This window comes from Tauraco erythrolophus, chromosome 15 (genome assembly GCF_009769465.1).
Source record: "Tauraco erythrolophus isolate bTauEry1 chromosome 15, bTauEry1.pri, whole genome shotgun sequence".
In the NCBI taxonomy this organism is placed as follows: Eukaryota; Metazoa; Chordata; class Aves; order Musophagiformes; family Musophagidae; genus Tauraco; species Tauraco erythrolophus.
Window position 1 is genome coordinate 20549050 of NC_141479.1, and position 27963 is coordinate 20577012.

Below are 27963 nucleotides of genomic sequence, written 5' to 3' on the forward strand. Positions count from 1 at the left end.
AGGGGGCCTACAGGAAAGATGGGGAGAGGCTGTTCAGGAGGGCCAGTTATGATAGGACAAGGGGTAACGGTTTTAAAATAGAGGGAGGTAGGTTCAGGTTGGATATTAGGAAAAAATTTTTTACCATGAGAGTGGTAGAACACTGGAACAGGTTGCCCAGAGAGGTGGTGGATGCTCCATCCCTGGAGACGTTCAAGGCCAGGTTGGACAAGGCCCTGAGCAACCTGATCTAGTTGGAGATATCCCTGTTCCTTGCAGGGGGGTTGGACTAGATGACCTTTGAAGGTCCCTTCCAGCCCTAACCATTCTATGATTCTATGATTCTATGATTCTATGATCTAGTGAGCTTTTCAAAGTAACCAACACAACTGCAGAGGAAGAGAGAGAAACATTATCCATATTTATAGGTGGGAATCCTGGTAGATTTATGCTCTGGAAAGCAAAGCCCACTGTAAAACCTGCATTAAATATCTTATGACCTGAAAAAGAGAGTTTTTCCCTGCCACTTACTTCTCCAACTCCAGCTGGGTCTTGAGCTTCTTCTTCGCTCCCATGGTGAGGGATTCAAACTTATTCAGATCTTCCTCAGTAAGACTCAGAAACTTGAAAAGAAAAAACGTGTGCTTAGTTTTACAGCCTGAAATATTCTTATTTACATTTTCAGTACAGATCAATTCTGAAAGGCAACTTTAAAGCCATTCTTTAGCATATGTTAATTCAAAGAAATTCCCTACTCCAGTTTTAAATTATAGAATTGGTGTAGAATAAAAGTGTGGGGGCCTGGAATTAAAGAAAGAACATCCCTATATTAAATTCAATTAGGTGTGTGCTTATATTAACTATTCACAATAAAGATGAAGTAATCCGTGTACATGTTAAAATAGAGCTTTGTGCTGTAAATGAGTTTAAAGATCTGGTTCTCTTGAAAAAAAAATCACTCTAGTTTTCCTAGTTGTGTCATTTAACACAGAAATCCATGTGCAGTCATCCCATCAGTTTAATTGGAAAATATACTCCAAATTTAAATTTTAGAATAAAATATAGACATAGAATACGAAAATAAAATACATTTATAGTATAATGTAATGAAAATTAAAGCCAGCAAAGCATGCATAATAATACATGCTTTTTAAAAACACACTAGAATACAGACAGTTTTGCTACTTTATTGAAGAAAAAACCACTATATATTTCCCCTCACATAACAAAGAAAATAAAATCAGAAGACTCTGGTAACTGATTATAATTAAATACATACAACATACTATAACCAGCACAAAGCCATCCCAATTTAGACCTGGCTCAACCCAAGCACTCAGTCCACTGGAGGGCGTTCAAGGCTTAAAGACAGTGAGAGGACACGAATTTCACAGATGGAGCTGGGTAAATGCTGTAAAAGTAGCTTGTTTAGATAAAATCCAGCACACATTGGTAACATTCGTGGCTCTTATTATGCAAATACATAGGGGATTATTTTTCCATAAGAATTTCTGCAGAAAACAAACACCTCACAGTCACTTGCAGGTACGTGCACACACTAATGTTCACGTCAGAAGTCTCTACGAATCTGTTTTTTAAAATAAAGATAATCAAGTACTTTGGGAGAAAAAAAAAAAATCAATTGAGAAGCAGAAATAAACAAAAAAATAATCAACAAATTTTAGTTATCTATTGCACATCAAAGGGACGAACAGGGAGCCAAAGCAGAGCTCCTGAGACAGCAAGCTGGATCTTCAGGCGTTCGGTGAAGAACGCACACGCCGCCGATCGAAAAGGGGAAGAAGGTTTTCATCAAAATATTATTGCTCCAAGAGAGCGCAAACCTTCACAGCACTTGCCAAAAACTTCTGCAATTCTCAGCGCAGATGTTTGCAGCCTCTCTCTCGGCGCTGGAGAACATGAGGAGAACTTAAAAGCTGGTTCCCTTTCCTCCACCTACTGCCCTACCTTCTCCATCGTGAGCTGTTTGAAGACAGGATAGTATTTGTGCAACCGCAGCTTCCTGAGCCAGTCTAAGATCCCGTTTTGCTCCTGTGTCTGAGGGGTCTGTGGGCTGGAAGACATTAACATGGGTGAAGAAGAGGTGTCCATCGGGGTGCGATAGGCCAGCGAGGAGCCGGTGCCTCCCGCGTGGGAGCAGTGGGGTAGTGCAACGGGAGCAGCAGCCGAGTGCTGGACGTGATTCTGAGAAGACTGAATGCCAGCCACGCCACATATAGGTCTGCAAAATAGAAACAGGGTTTGATTTAGCTCGGGGAATCTGTGTCACCCTAAAAAACCACCGCTTCCAGGACTGCTGGTGAAACCTGCTGTTTGATCCAAGTTACGGATTCGTACCTGTGCTGTTCGGCAGCACAATAAAAACAGGGCAGTTTATGGCAAATAGTGAGCCTCACGTTCAGCTTAAGCAGAGGTTTCCTTCTAGAATCACAGATAATATATGTTTTACCACCTCTCTGGGATTCAAAAAAGGTTTAGAGAGAACGGCCATGGTTCAGCTTTGCATTATTAAAAGAAGCCCAAATATAATCCTGCGGAAATTTTTTTTACATGTGGAAGTGGCAAAATAACCCACAATATTGGCTCCGTGGAGGGTTCTGGTTTTTGTTGGAGAAAACGAAAATTGCCTCTTAAGTGAACGAGTTCTCAGCTTGTTAAATCCTAACAAAAAGCAAGAGAATTCCTTCCCTTCTCTTCTCAAGGCTGACCTGAACCTCCCTTGGAAGAAGTTTCCTTCCTCCCTCTGAAAGGAAACCCCTGCCGTACAAGGAAGTGTTCAAATATGCCGTAGAGAGAAAAAACCCTTTCCACGATCCTCTGGTCTCCCTTTGCTCACGAAGACTTATAGTAGGGATGACCAGATCCGTGCCTACAATTCAGGTGATCATTAATCCTTTTAAAGTATGGGATTGAGACCATGATGACTTCTGCAGTAAGCAGCGGATCACAAAAAAATCATCCATCACCACAGCTCAACGTTGAAGGGTTGATGCCAACTAGTAGCTCCAGCTTTAAATGTTTTGAGAAACGCTGCTCAGGAATGGGTGCTCGTAGGTTTTGCTGCCAGCAGGAACACTGCCATCATCTGCTCTCATCTCCCATATAACATGGGTCAAAAGGTTTCCCTAAATTCTTCCCTTAACACGCACATTTCTTAGGACAAGAGAGCCACTGCGGATTTTTCATAACCACCAAAGATGACAGATTCTGTCACAATGCTAGAAAGTTTGGTTCAATGGTAATTTCATTTTATATCCTTTATTTTTGAAGCTGAAGTTGGATTCTATCTTCCATTTCCAGTAATTATATCATGTTATGTTTTGTCTTGCAAACTGTCTGTTACCTCAGTTTTGTTGTCTTTGCGATCAACTCACTGCAAAACTTTTACTTCAAGCAATCACCCACACTGAGCTCTTGCAGTTATTATTATAAGATGTGTTTTCTTAAAGCATATAAAGAATGAACAAATGGCAACAGTAGGAGTGCTAGGACCCTACACCAACATTCTTACCATTTGACTGGTTTGGGCAGACCGCACGCGACGGCTAGAATTTCTTAAAATCTTCTACAGATGAATAGGGAAGTGTAGACTCAAATCAATCCCCAAGGGGAGACAGATAATTACCTATGTAATGGGTTTTTACAACTAACCAGAAGAAATGTAAACAGAACAAATGTTTCACCTTCCAGATGTTCCCAGCGTAGTTCCTACTTTATAAAGGGAAGGGTTGCCAGGATCTAAAAACAGGGAACAGAAGTTAAAAATAGCATCAATTTATGAAATGTACATCAGTACAAAAAAAATTTCAAAATTTTATTTCAACTTACTTGAACTCTGAAGTTGCTGTGAAGGAGATGAAGTGCTGAAGAACTTTCTAACATGGTCATTTTTCACCACATGGGAAGGTAATGGTGCCAAATACCTGTATGTTCATCAAAAGCAAACAACCCCCCCCATTCTGTTATAATTGATTCGCAGCTGCCTATGCAATCGTGACTGTAGACTGTACATGGAATTTTGAACTTGACTTTGAAATTTGGAAACTAAAAGACCTTTCAAATTAGTCACCATGCAATTCTGAATCAAAGTAGACTTGAAACCCATGGATATTCTTATCCTTAATGCACATGGTACCGTTGTGTTGCTTTCACTCTGTTCAGTGTTTCAGTAAAGATGTTTAATTTAGGAACACTAAACACTTGTAAGGCAGAAGATGTTCAAATATAAAATAGAAAAATTCCTTTCAAATTCATGAACCTGAAGACCATAAAAGATAGACGTATCTGTTATTTAATTTTCTCCTCTTCGAGACAAACAGCAGATGCAGAGTCTGGCAATGTAGGGAAAAATGCTGTAAAACTTATGTCACATTTTCCCTGGGATCGCTGTGCCTCTTTTAGGGGAAAAAATGGCTATCTCCTAAAACTTTGCAATGTATAAAGTGTGTTCTATCAACATGACTAAACTTCTCGTTGTCATGCAAACTCGACTGCCTTTTGCCAAACCTTCTACAGATTTGAAAACACACAGAAAATTGTTTAATAACGAGAGCGTTTTGACCATCTCTTTGCCATTTTCAAAAAGTTTTTGATTAAAAGCTAACCCAACCATACACAAAGCGGATGTGCCCTCTGCCTTGAAAAATCCCAGATCGTGCCTGAATTTTTCAAAGACGTAGCACCTAACAAAGCAGCTTCTTCCTCTGCTCCAAAGACACAACTGTTGCTGTGTAAAGGCAGATTGCTGCTCTATTAACCTAGATTTGTAGAGACTGTTGCTAGCTAAACAGCAGCTAAACATTCTCTTACCCTGTGTAATTCTCACCGAGGGGCTGTGATCCTCAAAGCACAGAAGGGACCGTCTGAAACGTTAACGCTGTGTGCCATGAAAAATAATCTAGGCATGCACCTGCTGGCTCTCATGATGGAAAAACAATACCCAGTGTGGCTCTGCCAACGGTGGGCAAAAGTCTGTCTTGACTTAGGGAAAATAGGTGTTTAGCAGAAGCTCTAACGAAAGTTCATTAGTAGTTTAAAATGGCATTTAACACTTGGCGTGGAAAAAGACAGTAGTAGCTGAAAATATTTCTAGTCCCTCAAATTTCCTAGCAAAACTGTTTCAGTATTTAGGAAGAGAGAACTGATGTGACCTGCTACAGAGGATGGTTTTTAAAGTGGTGGTTTAGACTAGGCAATGGGCAGGTGATTTGTGGAGGTTCTATCTAATTTCTCAGCGGTTAACGGCTGCCAAAAATTTAATGGCTATGATATACACATACCTACCTATCTTCTTAAAATAAAATAAACACCACGGCAACTTAAAACAACTGAAACAATAAGAAACTCTGTGAGAGGGTGGCGGAGGGCAGAATCCCCACAACCCTTCTCTCAATACAGAAGGGTGACTATTTGGGCAACTATTTTGTTTTTTTCCTGAGTTTTGGGTGTTTTTTCAAAGCAGTTTTGGCTGTTTTTTGAGCCCAAACCAAGCTTCTGCAAAGCAAATGATCCTCTATTTGTTTTTAACAAGGAATAAGGAAATGCCAGTTCTCCAAGAAGCTTAATACAGAATATCGTTACCATATGTATTCGTGAAGAAAGAATTCCTGAAAAATTCTTACGCATTGGAATTAGAGAACATCAAGAAATAATGCTCAGGATCAGGCTCTAATTTCTTGAAAGTCATTTGGAATATGAACATAATATTTCCATTTCCTGTTTCTTTCTTCCACTTGGCGAAAAAAGCCAAGTGTCAAGAACAAAAAACCACCACAACAAAAAACCCAGCATACCTAAGGTCCGATTCCAGGTCCATGTGGTTCCGTTCTAGGTAAAATGAATCTGGACCAGCTAGGCAAGGAATGAATTTCTCCAAGTTTTCTTCTGGATACAGCTGAGATAGCTAAAAGTGGAGGATATTACAAACAATAAGTGAAAAGAAGACTCGTTACTCATAAGAGATTCAAGGCACAGCAATGTGTAAGTCAAACATTTTATGAAATTCAATCTATCTGTATCCTCTCAGTCCATTTTGAAAAAGGTCGTTAAACAAAATTACATACAGGGACAAAACATCTCTCTGTTTTCAAAGTATTCTTCATATTGCCTTTACCTTTGAAATAAATTCAGTCACTTCAGCGGAAGATTTGGTTACCAACGTCACTGAAGAATCAGACCACAGGACCTTAAGAAATAAAAAGTCTTCAGTTTAGCAACTAATAGTCAAGGATTTAAGTCTGATACCAAAAAATCAATAATAGGTATCAAATGTCCCCCAGAGACTGCAAGAAAGTTTGTGATGTGTGACACCAATGAGGAAAACAGCTGGTTTGTAGAATGTGATGTACGATACGAACGACTCACCACGTATAATTATAATTAACCAACTCCATACACCACGCAACCACCCCGCTGCAAAAAAGGGCGAAACCTCAGACATGAAACCTGCAGTTCCCGCTGCTCAGACACCATCCTAGAAAAAGGAAATAGCTCGGAATCTCTTCCCATACGCTTTCTGCATTAAGTCATCACGTTCTCAGATACAGAGGCTTTTCCTGGTTGGTAGATGATGAGTTTAACTCAGCCAAAAGTCACGATTTCTTGGCACAAGGAATATCAGCATGAGGCTGGCCAGTGAGAAATGCCTTCAGACTCATGATATCTATCCAAGGCCTTTGGAAAGCATATGGATCTTCAGCGGTTCTATAAGGGAAGAAGCTGGCTTTATGTGTTTAAGAGTCAGGAGGCCGTCTTCTCACATGACACTAGTTTCAATGACAACTGAAAACATACACAAAGTTTTTCCAGCCGTCAGGATGCTGCCAAAAAGACTGGGGAGAGGAGAGTATTTCAAAATATATTACATAATGGAGGAATTTCCTCTCTGCGGGGCTGTTACACAAAAAGTAAGGGAGGGAAAAAAAAAAAAAGAAGAAAGAAAACTTGAGCAGTTTCTGGTTTTACAAAGTCTGTGGGGTTTTTTGCTTGTTTTTTTAAAGTTGGTGATAAATGAAGGCTTTTTTTAGAGCCATGAGAAATTTCAGAAAATATAGGAGAAATTTCTCCTTCTTTCTAGTTTTGTAATAACTCGACATTTGTTACGTCTTACGTTTTCAATGCTTGTTATAATTTTCAATGCTTATAAAACAATAATGTGAGCCGTAAATAGAGGGAACAATAGCACGGCGAAGCGATGCTGAAAACACCACATTGCTCCATCTATTGACCTTCTATTCCCAAGCTACTAAAGAAAACATTTAATAGTTGGGTTTCTAACCCAGCAAACAGCAATTTATTCGCTCAGCTAAACGATGTGCTGTTCTCTCAGTTACAAGCTGTCAAGAGCAATAGTAAAAGTAATTTCTGTTATTTATAGAAAAAATTATAATAGGAAAAGATGTTTCGCAAGATACTGGTATGTTACTGGAGTCCAGATCACTGCATACTTCATAAAGATCTTTAAAACTTTTTGAAAAAATCCTTTCTAATACTGATGACATTGGGAACAGTCGTGGGATTCAGAAAATTCGGAACATTATCCGTGAATCGAGTCATGCAGAGGTTAATGCTGTCAGCATCACAAGAAGATGCTGAACCGACGCTCTATCTTGGGCGGCGGTTTTTAAGAATAACTTTTTCTTTTCGGTAAAAGTTGAAGACAATTGAAATTCTACTGTCCGTTTTCTTTTGGGTTCTCCTCTTCTGACCAACTGTTTGGCTCCGTTGCCTCATTAAGCAAACCAAAGACGTTTTCTGGGCTTTGCAGTCTGAATTTTGGAATACAACGTTCCAACTAGACGGGAGAAAAGCGGTTTGTCGCTCTCTCCGCCAGCACCCAGCACCCAGTCCCCGCTGCTAACACAAGGTCTCACAGAATGGAGCCATCCCTCCGCAGAAACCGTGAGCAATGACCGAACCTCCCAAAGCTGCGTACGAACGGGGAGGAAGCCACTTCTCCCAGCAGCTTGTGGCTAACCACTCTCATTCCAAAGAAACTATTCTCACTTCCAGTTTGAATTAGTCTGGCTCCAGTTTTCAGACAACAGTTCCCGTTATGGTTTTTTCTGCTCGATTAGCGCCTCCTTTACCATAAAATATTTCCTTCCCTTTGAAAACGCCTTTATATGATACTCAAAGTCATCCTTCAGTCAAGTTCTTTAACTCTCTCACTACATGGCGTTTTCCTCAAGCCTTGAATAATTTCCATAGATACCTTCTGTATTCTTCAACATCCCTTTTAAAACCAGTAACACGTGAACCATACGCCACAGTCTCACACTCCCCTCGAAGCTGAATGCAAAGATAAATGCCCATCCTACCTCTTTTCCCATACGTGCAACACTGACCCTAGGAGTCTAAATTCTCTTCTTTGTCCAGATGAAGATTTAAATTCTTTCCAGCTTCTGCATTCCAGGCACGATACCCATTCTGTAAGCATGGCATGATATTTTTCCCCTAAATATATACTTTGCCACAACCTGCTGCATCAGAGTGAAGGTTTTTATTTTGCCTGTGTCTCACTATGTCATCCACAAACGTTCATCAACAGTAATTTATGCCCACTTCCAAATCATTCATTATAAAATACAACTAGCACCTCTCCCCAGGGAGCTCCACTAGACCAGTTTCTAGGATCTAAAAATAAGGTTTGAAAATTTAACTCCTCCTTAAGTACTAGCCTCTCTTCTTTCAAAGTAATAAAACCAATCACAAAAACTTACCTCAAAGGAATATTCAACAGTTCTTTCATTCTTCTTGTGTGCCAGTCCCTTTAACTCCACTTTTTCAACGCTCACTAGGAAAAAACAGAGAGACAAGAAGAATGAGAAGGATATTCTTAAATACATACAAAAGTGATGACTCGGTAGTGCCAGGACTTGCTTTGAGATCATCCGACGACTCCTGGCGGAGCTTCAGGTGCCCAGCTCGAGCTTCCCTCGCTCGGCAGATAGGAAGGTTGATACCACTGCTCCGTGGGGTTTTCAATTCTAGCCTTAGCCAGGCTTCGTTTCAACCAGCACCCAAACGAAATGCAAAGTTCTTTCATTTCCTCACAGCCTTATCATGCCACTCATTGGCATAACAACGGAACGCTACACAAACGTGCACGGATTTATCTTAATAACATCAAGTGGCAAAGGCCATCCCTCCGAGGGAAAAGGGGTGCGCAGAGAAAGCGACGGGCAAAAGCCTCCATGTTTTCAGGGGCCAGTTTTGCAAGGAGTTTAGTAGTGTGGTTTTACTGCTGTGTTGACCTCACAACTCCTCCTTGACTGCAGTTTCACGGAAAATTTCAGCCTCGATTACTGCAATTTGAGTAAGTCGTAAGCAAAACCAGGATCTTACTGTGGAAAGGGCTGAGTAACAGTACAGGTCACTGCTTCCATCTCTACATGTGATATGCAGCCTTTAAAGACACGATCTTAACGCATCAGATATTTGATACGTTAAATTCTTGGACATTCTTGTTTCCCAATATACACAGATAGAAATTCCACCATGGCAAACTTTATGAAGATTATTTTACTGACTTGCTGTTTCTCTTGCAAATTTCTCCTGCCTCTTGACTGCGTGCATGGGGATACATATGCAGAATTTTTCTCATAAAAAGCCAATTTACATTGGCTTAAAAACTTAAAAGCAATTACATTAGAACAAAGCCATTAGAATTTTACCTCCAAGCGACGGGTGCTGGAAGGGATTCATGCTGTGTACGCTGTGGTTTCACTTAGCGGTTCTAACAAGCAAAACCCAGAGCCCTACCATTGTGTTTCTGGGGAATCACCATTTACAAGATGTTCACCTGTTTTCAAGACTATTTATACACTGTATGACCTGTAAGACCCAAACGACAGGCACCTTGTTTCATCAGCCTCACATCTCACTGTTCCCCACAGTGGGACCTCAGCCAAAGCCACCCTATTGCCAGCCTGGAGCTTGATTTTCCTCCACCTTGAAACAATCACGACCTGAAGACTTTACTGTGGCCATTTAACAATTTTTGTTGCATCCTGTGTATCTAAAAATATTACAACCTAGGTCTTGGCTCTTTGAAAGATCTCCTCTTTGAGTCTTGTTTATTTGCAGTCAGAATTTTTAGAACAGGCAAGTTTTAAATAGATCTACAGATGCTTGTGCCCGTCTTTAAAATACAGAATTAACATTCCTTTTATGATCATCTCAACCGTTCTGTCTCCGTGTAATTCCCAATTACAATAGCATAAATCCCTAAGCTTATGAATAATGTCAATTCATTACTTACTACTGTCTCCTGCATATTATGCTTTTTGTAGAGACTTGCTCCTCTTAAAGTTTTCAGTGGATTCCTCTCACGCTTCTGAAATGATTTTACACTACTACTGGGCTGTTACACTGCATGCTGAGCACCACAGGAATAAATCTGCATGCCAGATATCGATGAGCTGGCTAGACAGTATGTAGGGGCATGAAAATTTATACATGCACATGGTCCAGAGGTTTTCTTGCCATTTTAAGAAAAATCTACCTCAGTACACTTATTTCAGAGAATTCAGGACACCCTTAATTGTGATCACAGTTAAAATATACTGAATATTGATTGGAATGATACGTACTTCAGAATTAGAAGGAACTGTAGAGTGGATATTGAGAGGGGGTATCACCATACTGTTGGTGAAACAGCTGAAGGATGAGCAAATAACTTGCAGAAAGCCTAGTGTCAACTGCCAACATCTGTTTTTGGAGCAGGACAAAGAAAGCCAGAAAGATGTAGCAAGTGTTACTTAACATTTGTCGGTCATAGCAAATCCAGCACCACTTTTCTGAAATGGTTCTTAGCATTGGCATTTTCTACAGTAGTCAAATACCATCTCTTCCATCTATTCGTTATTCCTCTGCAGTGATCCAAGCAAAACAGGAATACCTATCAACATAAAATAAAGCTATTTCTCTTTTACTACATGGGTTAATAACAAACTTTAAATCACGCTGTGGATTTTGTTGTGCTGACAGTTACATGACCTTTTCATGCTAAAGTTCTGGTGTGAACTCGTTCAGGTAATATAATCTGCTGCAGTGAATTTATCCTCTGGAAAATGATTGCAATTAGCAAAGTGAACCATCAGGTCAGTATTTCTGCATTGAGTACAGTGATCCTGAACTGAATCTTGTAAGATTAGGTCTGTTCCAGAGCATGAAATATAGCTCATTGTGCAGCACCAATATGCTTCCAGGGACAACTGACTGGATAATTTCTAATGTTACATAAAGTGCTCCAATAATTTTCTCTGAACTAGGTAATATCGTGAAAAATATCATGTCTAAAAAATTCTAGAGTCGTTTAATTTGTCAAGTTGTATGTTTCTGTTATATGGCCTCTCACAAACTCTTTGTATTTTTTAACTTGTGGTTGATTTTACTACAATGGCCTTTCTAAACCTACCATGAAGCTTAACTTTATTCAAAGCAATCACTCATACAAAACTCAGGACGAAAAAGGTGCTATCTACTGAGCAGGGACGAGTGGGTATTTAATTTGCTCTCTAACAAATTATAAAGTGGGGGGGAAAAAAAAAAGAAAATTTTAAAACTATTTATTCTCAAAAGCACGGAAAATTGGTCAAAGAGCTGACTCCACCCAATATCACAATAAATGATTTAATGACCAGAAAAATCTTTGTACAGAATTAAGGACACATGATACTGTTGTCTTTTCAGGATGTTGAATTCAGCAAAATTCAAGCTTCCCAATCCCGAGGAGAAAAAAAAAAGTTAATGTTTCTAATTCAGGAGCTAGCCAACACAAGGATATTTGCACTACCTTAAATCTGAGCTTTAGGTCTGGAACTAATCAATGGGATCTCATCCACAAGTAGTCCAGCTTTGTCGTTGTGCGTGGGACAGGAGCCGACCGGAGCAGCTTGGCAGGGTATCGGTCATGATACAAGATCTCAGAGACATACCCTTCTGTCTGCTCCTCTCTCCCAGCACTTCCCTGTAAAACGATCCAAGAAAAGTGCTTGTGCGTGTATATGTCCAAGCCTCCCTCACTCCTAGGCTTCCTAAGCTGCACAGGGGCACTGGAGACTTTTTGTCATGGAGATCTATCCATAATTATCTGGGAAATTAAAGCAGGTAAGTGAAACAACGGCATGAGATCACACATGACCTACGAAAGGGGAAGAGAAATACACAGGAGGGTTGTGGAACTTGAGTGCTGTAGGAAAGGCTCCCATCGAGGCTGTGCCATCCGCCATGGCACAAGTGTCCTGTGGCATCACTCAGAAGAGGGCAGAGCAGTGGGACACATCCACACAACCCTACACGTGCGTTCGTACTTACTAGGAATGAGATTTTTAAATACCTGAACCTGTGTCTTTTGGTGACCTCTACTTTGAAAAGCCAGCAGACAAAAACATCTTCATTCACTCACAGAGATTTTCTGTAATCAGATTTCCTAAGTTGTTTTTTTTTCTCTTATTACTTTATTTGCTGCTTTCCTTTAAACACAGAAGAGAAGCGTTCTTTGTGTAGCTTTCAACCATACCTAGAATCGTATCAAGTATGTAAGTTTGCATTTGAAATTCCACAGCACCGATCCAGTTCCTCTAATGGGTGTGATTTCCAAGGCATCTTTTCTCCTTTTCACATAGTGCATTTTTGTTTTCCCCACTCTTCCAACATGTCCAAGTAAAACAGATCCAGTGAGTCTGAAGACATTTTATTCTGCTTTGTTTTCCTATTCTAGCCTGGGGTTTTAACCTGATATTAGTTCATTTGTCATCTGATCAGTTGAGCCTGTGCCTGTGGAGGCACAGACAACGCATTCCCTCTCCTCCTGATCAGGTATTAAACCCTTTGGCTTCCTTGATGACCAGCCTCTCCCTCTGAAAGAGCAGGATCTTGGACCTCCTCCTCCTCAAACATCAGCACCTACATGAAGTGAAAGACTGATCCAAATGCTTTAAGATTAGCCACTGCTAGCAAGTCAAGGTAAAACATAGATGTGGACAAGAGCCAAAAAGACATCATTTTTGGAAGCCACCTTAGCACCCCATTGTAAGTTGTGGGTTTTTTATAACTCCCTTTTTTCACCTTCTGGATCAAGCCACTGTCAACCAGAAAAAGCACTAGATAGAGCATTGTCTCAACCCACACTGAGAATTTTTGTGTTCCTTCTGAAAAAGTAAAATGTTCAAGATAAATTATATCAACACCTGCGATTAATAATAATTTTAATAATACCCCATATTTCAGCACTAACACCAGCACTCTAGAATTAAATCAAACACCTATTCCACCAGTTTTACTGTGCAAATCAATATAATTTGTAGAAGCACATTTTTCCTTTGATTCCATGAATAGCTTTACACAGCCCCTTTTTATTTTTTTTTAGCAGTTTTTAACCAAAACCAAAACACACACAAGCATCTGAAGCATTTTTTGTACACCACTAGATGAAAACTACAGGTAAGGCTGCAACCGAGGAGCACATCATGAGAGCTGAGCAATTGGGTTACACTGAATGACCTTGAAACTACCAGGAAGAATCTACCACACAGTCTGAAAGAGCAATTTCTACTCCATATCTAGCTACTATAATTTCTTTTTTATTAAATCACTGCATGTACGTTCAGTTTGCATGGCATGGAGCAAGTGAATGCTGTTCTCCAGCATTCAAGTGGTAAAATTTGAGTGTCATGAGGCTGGGTTGAACCTGTGCAGCTCTTGAGACATGGTACTTGACAAAAAAACAGAAATGCTACAATTTCTTTTTAAGCAGGAAAAAATCTTAAGCAAAATTCTTTAGTTTGTGTCACACCAGAGACCAAGTATATAATCCTAATTGATGCTTCTGGATTTGAACATTTATTATTTTCATTCATGAAGTTGTGACTTCATGGAAAGCATTCAAACACAAATAGAGCAATTGAATTTTTGCTGAAAAGGTCTACCTAACAAAAAGGAACTAATAAAATACTTTCCACATCCTTGTTTACACAGAAGTGGTAACCAGAAATGCAACACCAAGACTTTCAAATGCCATCTTTTATTTTTCTAAAAGAAATAAAACCACCACTACTCAATTACTGTTGTCCATTAGACATCAGAAGGTAATCCCCAAGTGACTGCACAAAAACTGGAAACAAAAACCCACAGCGTCTTCCCACTCAACCCTCAAACCCACCAGTACTTACATTCCCATACATACTGGGAAAAGGAAAGAGAACAGGAGAAAGTTTATTTGCTAGTTTCAAAGCATATTCATGGCAACAAAGCACATGAAATTACAAAGTTTGGTAGCTGACTGAGTTTTGGGTTTGGTTTGTTATGGGGTTTTTTTGTTTGTGTGGGGTTTTTTTGTGGTTTTTGTTTGTTTTAAACAGAAAGATCAACTGAATCAAAGCTGAGAAACTACTTATAGGTATCAGCCTAAGAGGGTTTTTGTTTTTCAGAAAGCTTCCTGCTTTCACTTTTCTGATCTTTTTAATGCTTTTTATCTAGGCTATGATGGAGAAGGGAAAAAACCTAAGATACACTCTTATCAACAAATAAATTGATTCTCTTCTGCCACAAACATACAAGGCAAAGTTTTCTGATCAAATACATTTATTTCCCTAGCCTTCAACTTCTTAAATTATACATTAACTGGAATACTGGAGGCCTGAAGAGAACTTGCATAATCAAATATTAGTTTTTCAAAGCACATACAGAAACAGCTGGCCAGATGAGCAGATTAGTAGAACTGAGATTTAAGTAACTCAGGTATTGATCAGTATCTTTCGGGTCACAGAGAGCTTGGTGCTAATGGTATGTCCCAGGAACTCAAATCAGGTCAATCTTATGTTTATTTACTACAATTCCTTTCCACAAATCAGAGAACTACAACATCAACTTCTAATAGTTCTGTCGTTAAAGCCAAAAAAGAGCTGGCACTATGGATCTGTCCCTGAGACTTCTCCAGAGGAGGATTTCCCTGGAAGTGTCCCCCCAGGGCCTCACTTTCCTTGAAATCTCAGACAAACTTTCAAACTTGGACCTAACAGGCTCTGAATCACTAAATACTACGAGGATGACACAGAAACCATCCAACTTGGACTTTGCTCTATTCAACAACCAGCAAAAGCACACCTTGGATTGTTTCATGACACATTAACTCACAAACTATTCCTTTTAAAAGATACCAAATCTGCATTAAAGTACTGATGGGCCAGAGTCCAAATAATATAGGAACAAGAGATGCTCGCCGGTAGGTAAGGTTCATACTTGCAGAAACTGTGCTTCTGCGGCAGGAAAGAACATGAAGAGGCAGGACATATTATTATATGTTCTTAAAATGTAAGCATATCAAACAATTAAAAAGTATCAGAGGTAAATTTAGCTTAAGTGACAAGTGCAAATCACTCAGCTATGAGCTTGTCTGTCGATAACTATATTAGAAATGCTTCCACCTCAAGAGCATTAGAATATTTCCTCAAAAGTGAGGGAAACCAGGTAAGGAAGTAAGTGTTTCTTTTTGAAAAGGATCTTATTTTACTACTTTTTCTAGAAAAAGTCAAATCTAGGAAAGGATGAAGAAATCCTCTCTACAGTTCACTACACTGAGGTGTCATGTAAGAACAACCTTTCACTATTATATGAGAATTGAAGAGAAATGACATCTCATTCTCAGAACTCTCCAGACACAGGAGGGTAATTTATTAAGACATTAACCTGTTTTCACATAATACAGTGGTTATAGATTGAGAAAACATCATGTGAAAAGGTGTAATTGGGATACTGAAGTGATTCCAGAGCTTTTATGCAAATATAAAGCTGCTGCTTGCTAAGAAACATTTAAATTGAATCGTTAGTTACACAGCATTTACTTCCCCCTTCCAAAAGAGGGCAGAAAACTTGTGGTTGATAGGAAAGCACAGTAAGATCTTTGCTTATTCTTCCCACGTCAGGTATCTTCAGAATACTTCACGAAGCCTGACTCATCCAGGAATCAAAGTCTACATTCCAGGAAGAAAACTACTACACATTTATGACATCTTTGGAACTTGGCAATGACCGCAGCAATACAAAATTCATTGAAACACTCTTGAATAGGAGTCACACATTCACTTGAGACTCCAAATGGAGCAGTCATTTTCAGATTATCAAATTTGTTCAACCAAAGACCCTGCAGGAACTAATTCTGCCTGGCTAATACAAATTCAGGAGACAGGACTAATTACCATCACAGCTTTCCTTTAGAAAAACAAAGGAAGGAAAATTTAGCAGAGGACAAAAAGGGGCCTCTGCCTCTCCCCCATTCCTGTAACTGAAGCTGATGAAATAGGGTCTGTCATCGTACATGACCCAAGATGTCCTGGTGAGAAGTTCTGAGCACATCATACCACGTGCTGCTCCCTGTGTTTCCACTTTTTGGCCGTTACTTCTCTTAAGAGTTTGTGGTTTGTTAAAAGTCAATGCTAAGTTGATCTTTTCATAAGACAGATGGTTTTGTGAAGAAAATGGGAGAAAACAGCACTCAAGTTTAAGGTATGTTGGACTTGTTAGGAAACAATTCAGCCTCATAAGAGGGTCCACAGACTGGTTTTCTCCTGGTCTCATATGAAGAGTAAAAGTAGAAGAGCAGACAGCAGCTTTTCCATGGTGTCTGCTTAAAAAGGAAGCTACAGCTAGGAAAAAACTCATAACCAAACAGAACAGTTTTACCAGTTCTAAAGAAAGTCCTCTGGCTGGCTGTTGCCTCTACAACAAAAACACACAAGACGACACTGGAAATTAAAGCTTCATGGACATAATGAAAAATTTCTGTTACCAGCAACATTAGCACAAGAAACACTCTCAGATCTGTCATTTTTCTTGGTAAGAAATAAGGATTCTTCCAATTTAGTGAATATTTAAGATCATGAACAACACATACTTACAACGTGAGTTTAAGTGACAAGTTAATCCTACTTTAAATTAAAAGCCAGACTAAAGACTACAAACAGTAATATTCCACAGGAAATAATTACACAGCTTTTTAAAAAAAAAAAAATCAAGGACATTAGCTTACTTTTGGCAGCATATAGGAAGCAATAATGTGCTGGGATTGTATCACTCGCCCCCAAACTAGTAGTTTTCATGTTCCTGCTATTTCCTCAGTTCGGCTTATTTAACTTGCCAACTGAGTGACCTTCTTATGTTTCTCTAAGAGAGACAGACATTTTCAAAAAAAAAGTCTGTATATCTTAGCTTTTAAGATTTTAATTGAATTCATCCATTGTTTTGAGTAATACTGAATGATACTGTCAGCACTTTAGCCAGCCACAAAAGCCAATCAACCTAAAGAACGGTTTCGCAACTTCATGGGATTCAAAAAAATCCAATAAAACAAAACGCTGGCTGCACTGAAGGCTGGAGAAGACTCCCATCTGGACAGGAAGATGTAAAACCCAGAAGAATCAGCCAGCTGCTTTCAAAAAAATCAAGATACAGCTTCAAACACTAATCTGAAGGTTTTTCTTACCAAGAGTACTTTTGCATCACTGCTGCTGAACTGCCTGCCACTGCCACTGAACAGACAACTGCCTTACAAGTTGCCTTTTTTCTTTTCTAACGCCAGAAAAAGCTCTTACAGAATAAATTATCCAGAAAGGGCTGCTGTATTGGACATATTTGTGTAACAGCTCCACCGCCTTACTAAATCTGAGCACCAACACATGTCACTGAACAGGTGCTGTGCCTTGAAACACATACTTACCAAGGAGATGCTGTTGACATATATATAATAATGCTCTGGGCATAAAGAGAGCTATGGTACGGAGCCAAGAAAGGCTGCAAGAGTTGGACATCAGTTAGGCACAAGTGAGCAGGAGGTAAAACATATTCCTTAATTCGAGCAGCTCTAATCAAGCCAAGATGTATCCCTCTATTAATGTCAGGCAGAATATATCCAAAAAGGAATCCTAAACTGTGTTTTTTAATACCACGGAAACGCTTTGGCATTTCAAGCACGACTGTAGGTAAACACTTGCAACACTGAAGGCTTAAAGGTATCCTGCAACAAACTCAGAGACACTAGCCACAGTGGTTGGATTCAGCATGTGCTCAGATTTTGTTGCTTAGGGGCTGGGAGACTGCTTGTTTTTTAAAGGACTTCAGAATTTAATTTGTAAAATACATTTACTGGCTAATTCCCCAAGCTGGCTAATTCTACATGTAACTGCAGCTAATTAACTATTTTCATCCAACTGAAAAAAGCATGTGTAAGTTATGAATGCAGCTGTGTACTTCATTTGCTTGGAAATCCGGCCCAATGACTCATCTTCCTCCTCTGCTTTAACGAGAGTAGACTTCTCAGAGCAGCTCATTTTGAAAAGTACTCCTGCAAAAATGACCGTGAGCCCAAACGCTTGGTGTGAAGGCAGCTTCAGTAACCACTAACATACGTTCTGGTGTAGGCAATTAAAACAGGGAGGCTGCCCATATCTAATTATGCAGCCCATGCTAGTAAAAATACCACTGCAATCAAGAGAGATGTTCAACTTTGTATATAAATACTTCTACTTACTGGGTAAGGAACACGCAGGTTTATATTTAGTCTAGGTTTATTTGATCAAGTGATTACTTACTGTTAGATAATTTTTAAACAAAATCTTGGCTTTGTTTCTGATTTTTAAGAGAAGGTTAGCTCATCCTTGAGAAGTCTTATGCTTCCCTGGAAAGGATTTTCTCTGGCACATAATTCACTGAACCCCCGCAAACCCGACGCGTGCCAGATTATTAGTTCTAATCTGAATGCTATATTCACCTACAAAACTGAAAACGCAAAGTCAGTTTTCCATGGAAAACACTCTTGGTAGGCCCTTTCCCTAATCACAGGTTTTGTACTAAAGCATACCAAACCCCAGAAAGCCCATGCTTCACTAAATCTCAAACATCAGAGGAAACAAACCTAATTCGGCTGAAGCCTTTGAAGTTCCCATGTCTGCATGGAACAGACACAAACCCTGAGCTTAGAAAGAGAACACAAACCTCGCCAGTGCATCCTGAAAGGAAACCAGATGGGGAAAGCATGACACAGGCAGGTAGTCACCACCGCTGGGAATCCGAGCTGGCGTTTGAAGTTTTGAGCAATGCCCTAAATTCAGATGGACAAATCCAGCCTCACACCAACACACCAGACCCACAGTGGAATGACACAAGATGCCACCGCTGAGTGCAGTTGGAACTAACAACAAACCACCTTTTTTGGGGGGGATGAGGAAAACAGGAGCTGCGTTAAGGTTGCCTACTACCCATTAGTTTTCCTTCACCGCACAAGATTTTATTCATTTAAGTCTTCTGGGTCCCACTTAGATGACCATAATCCACTGTTACTCTTTATTAAAAACACCCAGTCTCCACTGCATAAAAACAATTACAGTCCTAATCAATCCCAGTCGCATCTGATGAGGATTTGCTCAGCAACTCTTTAAGCTTAAAAGTCACCAAGTCAGCACCTGAACACGACATGTATGTGTATTAATTACATGCACTATACAAACACATGTTCCTTTTTTATTCCCCCTTCCCTCCAGCACAGTCCAATACAAATTAAGGGCTGCAGCGTGTAACCACACCTCGGCATGGCAGGACCCCTGGCAGTGTGATTATAAGGCAGCAGCTGCTCAGCCAGCATGCCCTGGCTTGAAGGGCAATCTGGTGCTAAAGCACCAGAGTGCTCAGATCAGATGCCCAGCTCCTCCAACCTTGGCAAAGGATTGCTTCAGCTACCTAAAGGAGTTCAGAGTTTCCAGCTCCGAAGCAAAAATCCAGCAGAAATGTGCATTTCCAACTCAAAGGCACATGAATGCACACAGCCAGGCTTACTGGAACGAGAGCTACTCCAGACCAGCATAGTTTAATGCTCATGTAAATAAGCACGTGCTGTTTTCTGCATTTTTGGGAGCAGCATCAGCATCTTGAAACTCATGACTAAGACTGCAATAACAAGCAAGCATGAACAGCAAGAACCAAGTAATTTTATATCAGCTTCATTTTTTTTCTAAAGAATTACAGCATGAAAACCTTGTTAACAATGAAAAAAATATTCTGTTAGCATACTATGTAAAAACACCGGACTAAGGGACTAATCTAGAATAGACAAAGCCTTGAGTACATACAGTCTTGCCAAGAGCCACAAATGCATTCAAGTGCTTAGTTCAGTAAGAAACAAATATCTCTCTGCACAACCACTTCTGTGAAGTTCTCCTTTTGTTGGCAATTATGTCCTTGTACATTTTCAGGTCTCTGGTCTCAGGCTTCAATATTCTTGTTCCCTTTTATACTTTTTGTATAAATCTTGTCAGGGATCCAGAATGAAAGAACAAGATTTGACTGGTAATTCACAGAGACAGAAAAAAGTCCTAATTCAGCATTTAAGCTTATTTTGAGATACCGACAACTATTAGACAACTGTTTCTGTAACACGTCTATGAAGCAAATAGAAAAGGGAAGAGAAGGCCAGAGCAGATTTTGTTAGTATTTGCCAAGGCAGTGAGAATGCCTGGGAACTGAAGGAAAAAACAGAAACAAAACCAAACCCTATCCACCAAAATCCCCAACGTCTTGGAGCTGTGACTCTCCACACTTGCTACTCCATTCTGCAGTACGCACTACGGAACGAAGCAAACCACGCTTTTCCAGTAGTAGATATCTATCAAATCCCTGAACTACTTAATAACAGGGACAGGAAGGAACACAAAGTTTGAGCTCTCCAAGCCACTAATACCTATTTTCATACCTACTGTTTTCGCAGCCAAAATTCACTTCTACTACTCTTCCACAAGACTGTTTACAAGAAAACAAAGTCCAAATGCTTTGCAAACACGGTGGTCTGTGTACCTACTTGAATGATACACACTGAATAATTCATCCACAGAAGTGGAAAACACAATAGAGAGAATCTTCTAAGGCACGGTTGTGTTTTACGCTGTTTCCTTTCAGCAGTGTATCTTCATGATGTAATTTTAGCAGGGCTACCCCTTTGAGTTACTGTTAAAAATAGCATCTGCACCGTACACTGATGAAATGCATCCACTCCAGGCACTGGAGTAATGTTGTAGGTCCAGTGCTTTTTTCCACCGAGTTAAAAGAACAAGTCAGAAAGAAAATGAAGCATTAACCTTTTAGCTTAGCATTTCCTTGCACCTAAGAAATAAAATTTACTTTAATCAAAACCCTTGTTTTGCATAATTACAACTTGTGACTTTCCAGCATAAATGAGCAAGAGAAAATGCAATTAGAAATGAGATCTGACAAATCCCATCAACAATGCCAGAGTTGACTGTCTCCTCCTCTCCTTGTGTGTGGCACAGTGACTTACTAGACAGATCAGAGCCACAATTCCTCTATTCCAGAAATGCATCTGACTGCACAAGCACCAAGTGTAAGATACTCTGCTCTACACAGCTTTGGGACAGTATGACCCCTTAAAGTTCTCCCAATTTCCACTATCTGCAGTCCTCAAATGAGATTTTATTCTCTACTCACTTCTTAGTGTCAACCCATGACCAGCTCTACGTGCTTTCATTACCCATACAGCTGTCAAAGCTCTTGATCCAGCTCTCAGTATCTGGCTCTGCTCTGGCATTTTTCAACAGATGGAAGTTTATGAAAACTGCGTTAAGACAGAAGAATCCAACTTTCCTTGAACAGCCCCAATAAAACAGAATGAATACACAGAATTTCACTGCTTTGATTGTTCTCAGCTGTATTTTTTCTTCATTTTGATTCTACTGATAATGAACCCAGGATTAATAGCACCATTTTCTACTTTGGTTATTCGCAAAAGGAGATATAAGTCAGTAAAGGCACATTTAATTTAAGAAAGGAACATTGAACTATTTAAGCAAAACAAAGGGGAAGAACTTGCTTTTGTCTACAGAGTGTATGTCCAGAGAGCCTTTCTGATCACCAATTAGAAAAATTCCAAACATTTTGACCGAAAGCTGAGTTGCTTCTCAGAGAGCCATACAAATATTAATTCAGCCCTGATCTGAAGCAAGAGCTGCCCTAACTTTATGGATACATAAACATGACTCTCCACTAAATCACTAAAACACGACCAGTTTCCTCCCCTCTGAGTGCACACGTCCTGCAGTCAGACTTACAAGTCACCATTTGCAAAAGGTCCCTCACACTAGCTAAGTATTATTGCATTCGTTGTTTCTTCTTTGCAGTCCATCTGTTCCCTTGTGCCAGATACCGAATGTGAGAAATCATCATCACTTCCATGGAAATAAAGTGGTGTCATTTACTAAATAAGGTCACTTCCAGATTAGAAAGAAGGGAAGCAGAGTAAAGAAATATTTGCTGTAGTAGTAGGGGAAGCAAAGAGAAATTATTGGCAAAGTAAACACCTTTTTTGGTGGTATGTTCTCATCCTTCCTCTCCACCCACCTCCTCATTTTCAAACCAGACCAATACGTCATGTCACCGCTCAGTACTATGGATAACGCATCTCCTCCTGCGACTTACTGCCCTACTTGAAACCAGAATCTGTTGTTTGCAATTCCCAACATCACCAGGCTCTTCAGCGTTACCTCAAGTCCTGCAATATCTAGTATCTTTTCCCTGCTGTAGCCCGATTCTTTCCAAAACGGTCAACCCCTCAGTCTGCAGAGAAAAGACCCAATGTGAGAATCCTAATGCTGACTTCAGAAGTCAAGTAAGACACCTCTTAAAATTTACTTTAAGTTCTCATGAATTTTCAGATCTGGATCCAAAAATCTGCGATGGATGACAACGTTTCTAACTTATAAATGCAACTACCTGTAAAAACTCCAGCTACCTAGTGGTAAAATGATTGTACTTTAAGCCTACTACCTTCAGGGAGCCACCTTTTGTAGAAAAGAATCTAAACGTAAACACATATGAAAACTAAAAATGTGCTTTGGAAAATGGGAGATTTAACAATGAACTGGTAAGAGAAAGGACAGAACATTTACCAGCTAACAACTAACCAGCTATAAAAGCTTCTTAAGAGTGCCATAGATAAGAAAATTGCTATCTAGTCATTAGTACGCTTGCAACAGTATGTAAAAACATTCTAGGAATACATGTGAATCACTCCTATTTTCTTCTTTAAAGTGATTTTTTTGGTCCAATTTAGTTTAGGGGAAACATAAGCCTAGATAGGATAAGCAAGCCCTTTATTTTAAGTTCTTGTATCCTTCTGTTTAACATGGCAGTGAAACAGACAAGTTCGAAACAGATATTTCCAGATGTTAAAGGGTGTTGAGTTCTAAAGAGATGCAATGAACAGCTGAGCATTTCTGAACATTTCACACATCCCTTGCTCAATCTTCAAGCAGCAGACACAAATGCCCAGTTTGAGTGAGCTATTCGCCATCAGATTGCAGCTGGAATTGCCAGGAGACAAGAATCAGCAGTTAATGTTCACCTTGGTTTTTTTCTTGAAGTCCTGCATGACATGTTTTCTATCCTTCAGTAAGTTTTTAAATTTCAAACTTCCTCTCCCTCCACCTCCTGCCTTTATAAAGGCTTTTCAGTATAAACCCATGTTTAAGCATCAGTTCCTCCAAAACGTACACGAGGTAAAGTTTTCACAACTCATTCTATTCTGACTCTGCTACATTTTTCTTTTTCAGAAGATGCTCTGTATTAAGCCATTACCTAAAGATCTGAGAAAAAACTAGTTTTGCTCATTTAATGTAATTTTCATTAAAAGCTCAAGTTGCTTACGTTGTTTCCATTACTGGCAGAAGGTCATGCTCTTGCTTCCATAGCTGTTGAGATAATGGCTATTAATTTCATCTGCATTAACAACTAATGTGCCATTACAGGCACTTCCAGGGCTTCATGGACATGAACTGGCAATACAAGAGAGGCCCTCTAGGAATGTGCATGCCTAAGTGTTGCCTCCTGTGCTTCTGAAGAGCCATGGAAGAAGGCAAATAGTGTTATAAATATGAGTTTACCTTCTCACATTAGATATTGACAACTACATTGTCATTATCTAAGATCAGGAATCTGCCTGAGGAATGCATTACAGTGAGGTAAACTCCTTGGCATGGCTGAATTCAACAGCGTAGTATTCTTAGAACTTTCGTTTTTCAGAGTAGCTTGATTCTAATTCATTATAAACAGAAGTATCATCCAACTCCCACTAAAACCAATTGAATGGGCTTCAGAGTACTCAAAATCAAGCGCTTTGTTGTCAAACCTTACTTTAGCAGAAAGCTGGTCATTTTCTAGTGTTTTATTATATTTCCCAGTACACAAATTCAGAACAAGTCTTTATATAACATAAGAGTAAAAGCAAGATTAATTAGTAAGGACTAGAATGAAGCCTTATTTCCCATGGACCTATGCTGTATGTCTCCAGAGACTCCAGCCCCATATCTCCTATGACAGACCTACACCAATACTATTTGCCATATCTACCACATCTACACTAACTTTTTTCCCCAACAATTCCACATATTCCCTAAACATACACATATAACTAGCTACCTTTGTTCCCAGCCACACTCACCATTCCAAGACATCTGCCTCTTCCACACTCATTTACTTCCACCGGATGCCAGTTCGGTCTTGCATCCCCTACAGTGATGTGCGCAGGACTCTCTTGAGCTGCCAACCGGGCAACAATCAGCACATGTTGCCTCTAATCCAGAAAAAAACAAACACAAGGAGTGGCTGGGCAGACAAAACAGGATAAGGGCTGAACTGATCTTACCTCTCCTCTTGACAGAAGCATGAATGAGTCTCTACTATCCAAACACTAGTGTAAATCAAAACTCCCAATACCTCTGTCAAATTTGAATGAATTTAATCAACAGCTTCAACAGTTAATAAGGTAGAGACTGACAGAGCTGCCCAAGCAGAGCGATTCCATCACCTTTACTGGGGAAAAACAAGCAAGAAGCCCCAACAAGACTAAAGAAAAACAATCTCTTGGCAGATTCAAGACAATGTCCCTAGGTATGTGCTTGATATAAGGATTATTTTAAGTGAGTAAGTGAACAAGGTATATGGTTCATGCACAATTAAAACTGCTTATAGAAAACATGCATTAGAGTGTCTTCTGTCGTACAAACTCAAGAGCCACTGGTAAACACGTACAGCATAACCTTCCACTGAAGCCAACTCACTGCTCTTGGCCAAGGGGTAGACCTTTCAGTCTTCACGTGAAGCACCTGTGGACCACAAAGGGCTGCCCTCATGAAGGAATCTAGGCCATGAATCACAAACTTCAGTACAAAGCACCTTGAAGTATTTGCACAAAAAGGTTATAGCGATTATTGCATGAGCAGGCAGATCAGAAGCCTACTTTTCATTCAGCTCAGAGTCCCCATGCTGCTCTCTTCCCTCCTCTCCCTTTGTATCTTCTCACAGCAACCCCAGATCTCTCCTGACAGGTCTTGTTACGTAGAAAGGGAGGTAACAAGGATGACGAAGAAATACTGACTCCAACCTCTAGAGAGTACAAAAGTTAACTCGTTAACAGTTAACGACATAAATCTGTCAGAGTCCAAGCGCAGCCCCAGGAGCGTGGAACTCTACTCCCAGCTCCGACACAGCCCAAGGGTGAGCTACCTTAACCTGGCCTCTCCCTCTGGGGACGTAAAGCGGGCTTCTGTGCCCGCCTACGTAAGCGCAGAGTACAACTGCACAATCACTTGAGATGAAACCCAATGTTTCTGTCACGAACATTAAAAAGGTTTTTCAGTTTAAAAACTAAATTAAATCACGAGCACTGTCTTTATTGCAAAGCTAAACCTCCAACCTTAAGTGAACTCCAACTCCAGAAGACCAAGCTGCATACGTGCAACGTACAAGCTTCAAGAAATTTCTTAATATACAATAACCTTCTAGCACAAGGGAAAACATGCAACATCAAAACATTTTTTCTGAAGTCCACTAATTCTTGGATTTGATTGCTAGAATTAACTCTGAATACTTGATACTGTAATATACTAGTTGTTTTAGGAGACAGTAAGTCGGGAATGCAATGCCTTGTGTGTGATCTGACAACCTACACTGCTGAAGTTTACCAGCAGAGCTCTACTTCAGAGATAAAATGAACAAAGACATACACAAACAGCTGAAAAATTATATACAGTTGGTAGAGGGAGATTTTTCCCTGAAGGATTATCATAGCCTAAATATTTCTTTAAGCCCTACCCTAACAGTAGTTGACCCTATATTGTTGGACATGATGTATTTATTTAAAAATAGAATAATCCAGCTACACAACTGATGCGGAACAAGGCCCTATAAAGTCTGGACACTGAACCAAAAGGATTTCAGTGCTTTTTTTCTCCTCCTGCATTTTCTCCCTGCCTTCAACAGGCTGAACAACTGGTGTCAAACATTGCAGAAATGAAAAAAAAAACCAAAACTGTTGCTCGCCGTTAACTAAGAGAGCTCCTGCAGTCTAGTTTCTTGTGGAAAAAGGATGAGTCGAGGACGTGGGAGACAAAAACGTGCAAGACCACACAAATATATTTTGCCAAGGAAAATAAATTGGGTAGCAAAAAGTTAGAAGTTCTAGATAGCTTACACTACATGTTTCTGCTGACTAGTGTAACGACACAATTTAGATACCAGAGCTCACTGTGCAGAACAATCAGCTTAACCTACCTGCAACTTATATCCTACCTGAGGTCAACAGGATTACTGCAAACAAAGATCTATTCTACATCCTAATATTAATCCGAAATTAAATCAATATGTTACTGAGATGCATTTTCTCTAAAGTTTGGTTTTCCTTATGCCAACGGACTGCAGTTCCTTTTGTCGAGTGAGTCATGTGCTATTCCATGTATTTCTTCTAGCCTGGGACACCGTCGAGGCTTTGCAGGACCCTGTATGTGGACTAATGGCATACCTTCAATTAAGCAAAAAGTTTTCCTGTGCTCAGCAGGAGTACTAAATGGAACAGAGACTGTAGAATAAAACCTTCTGTACCCATTTTACATCCAAAAGCTTTACTCCTCTCTGTCCACAGGAAGCAGTCTGTGCCTATCATTAGACGCATGTGTTGCAAGAATTGTGATTCAGCTTCGCTATATAAGGATCATATTTCAACAGTTGCTTCATTTGAAATCAGGCTGGCGTGCAGACAATTTTGAGGTTTTGTGTGGCAACAGCGGAAAGGCAAGATAAATATACAGGAAACACAAGAATAGGGGAATTTTTGTCACTTTGCAGAAAATGAGACTCGTTGAGTTGAGGAAACCATCTTCCAGACTGCTTTATGGAGGAAAACAGTGCTAAGTGCCACATGCAAAACCTCATACAGTAATGAGCATCTTATAAATACCAACATAGAACTTCCACTGCAGAAAATTTAAGACAGAGGCTGTGACAAATCAAAATTTTACTCAGTATTACGAGAAACTACAGCACGAAGACCACGCAGTCTTTGTACTGTAATGTTTTGCAACTTACATTGCCTTTATTATAAAGATTCTTTTGTTCTGCGCTTCAACATCTGGTCTAATGTACTTTATTCCACTGTGCTTTCGGAAAATATGCTGTGGTCACTGACTGTTTAATACATTGCTAAAATAGGTCACGTGCACAGAGCAGTACTTGTCGACAGCACTATGCACCTAATGGCCAAATCATTCTGCTCAGAGCCTTACAGTCAGAGTAACTAACAACATCTCTGGGTACAGGAAATTCCTACCTTTTTTTTAAAAAATACAAAATAAGCTGAATTTTCCCTTTAGCTTTGATAACTGTAAGCAGTCTCTTTTGGGAATTGCTCAACAAGGTCAGAACAACTCTGCTTTCATAGGCTTGTTACAAATTAGCCCTGCAAACAGGACTTCCCGAGGGTCAGATAGCTCCTTCTGGGCTTTGGCATATCATCCGAATTTCCCTTAGCTACCAGCACAGGACTACCTGCAAACCAAAAGTTGCTAGTGAATATACTATTATTAACCAGTGACCTCCTTTAACCACCTGGGTCACTTGCTACTGGAAAAAGGT

At 39.8% G+C, this 27963-nt stretch overlaps 1 protein-coding gene across 2 annotated transcripts in view; it reads right to left on the minus strand.

The window, feature by feature from the left end:
* Positions 1 to 27963, minus strand: part of ZCCHC14 (zinc finger CCHC-type containing 14) — a 54912-nt gene that overhangs the window by 8970 nt on the left and 17979 nt on the right. For both annotated transcript variants that reach the window (XM_086621063.1, XM_086621062.1), the window contains exons 3-9: positions 8721 to 8794; positions 6113 to 6184; positions 5793 to 5902; positions 3829 to 3923; positions 3684 to 3738; positions 1948 to 2221; positions 511 to 602 (exon numbers count right to left, since the gene is read on the minus strand). In XM_086621063.1, coding sequence (XP_086477189.1) covers positions 511 to 602; positions 1948 to 2221; positions 3684 to 3738; positions 3829 to 3923; positions 5793 to 5902; positions 6113 to 6184; positions 8721 to 8794 — 772 coding nt within the window. The remainder of the gene's footprint in view (positions 1 to 510; positions 603 to 1947; positions 2222 to 3683; positions 3739 to 3828; positions 3924 to 5792; positions 5903 to 6112; positions 6185 to 8720; positions 8795 to 27963) is intronic.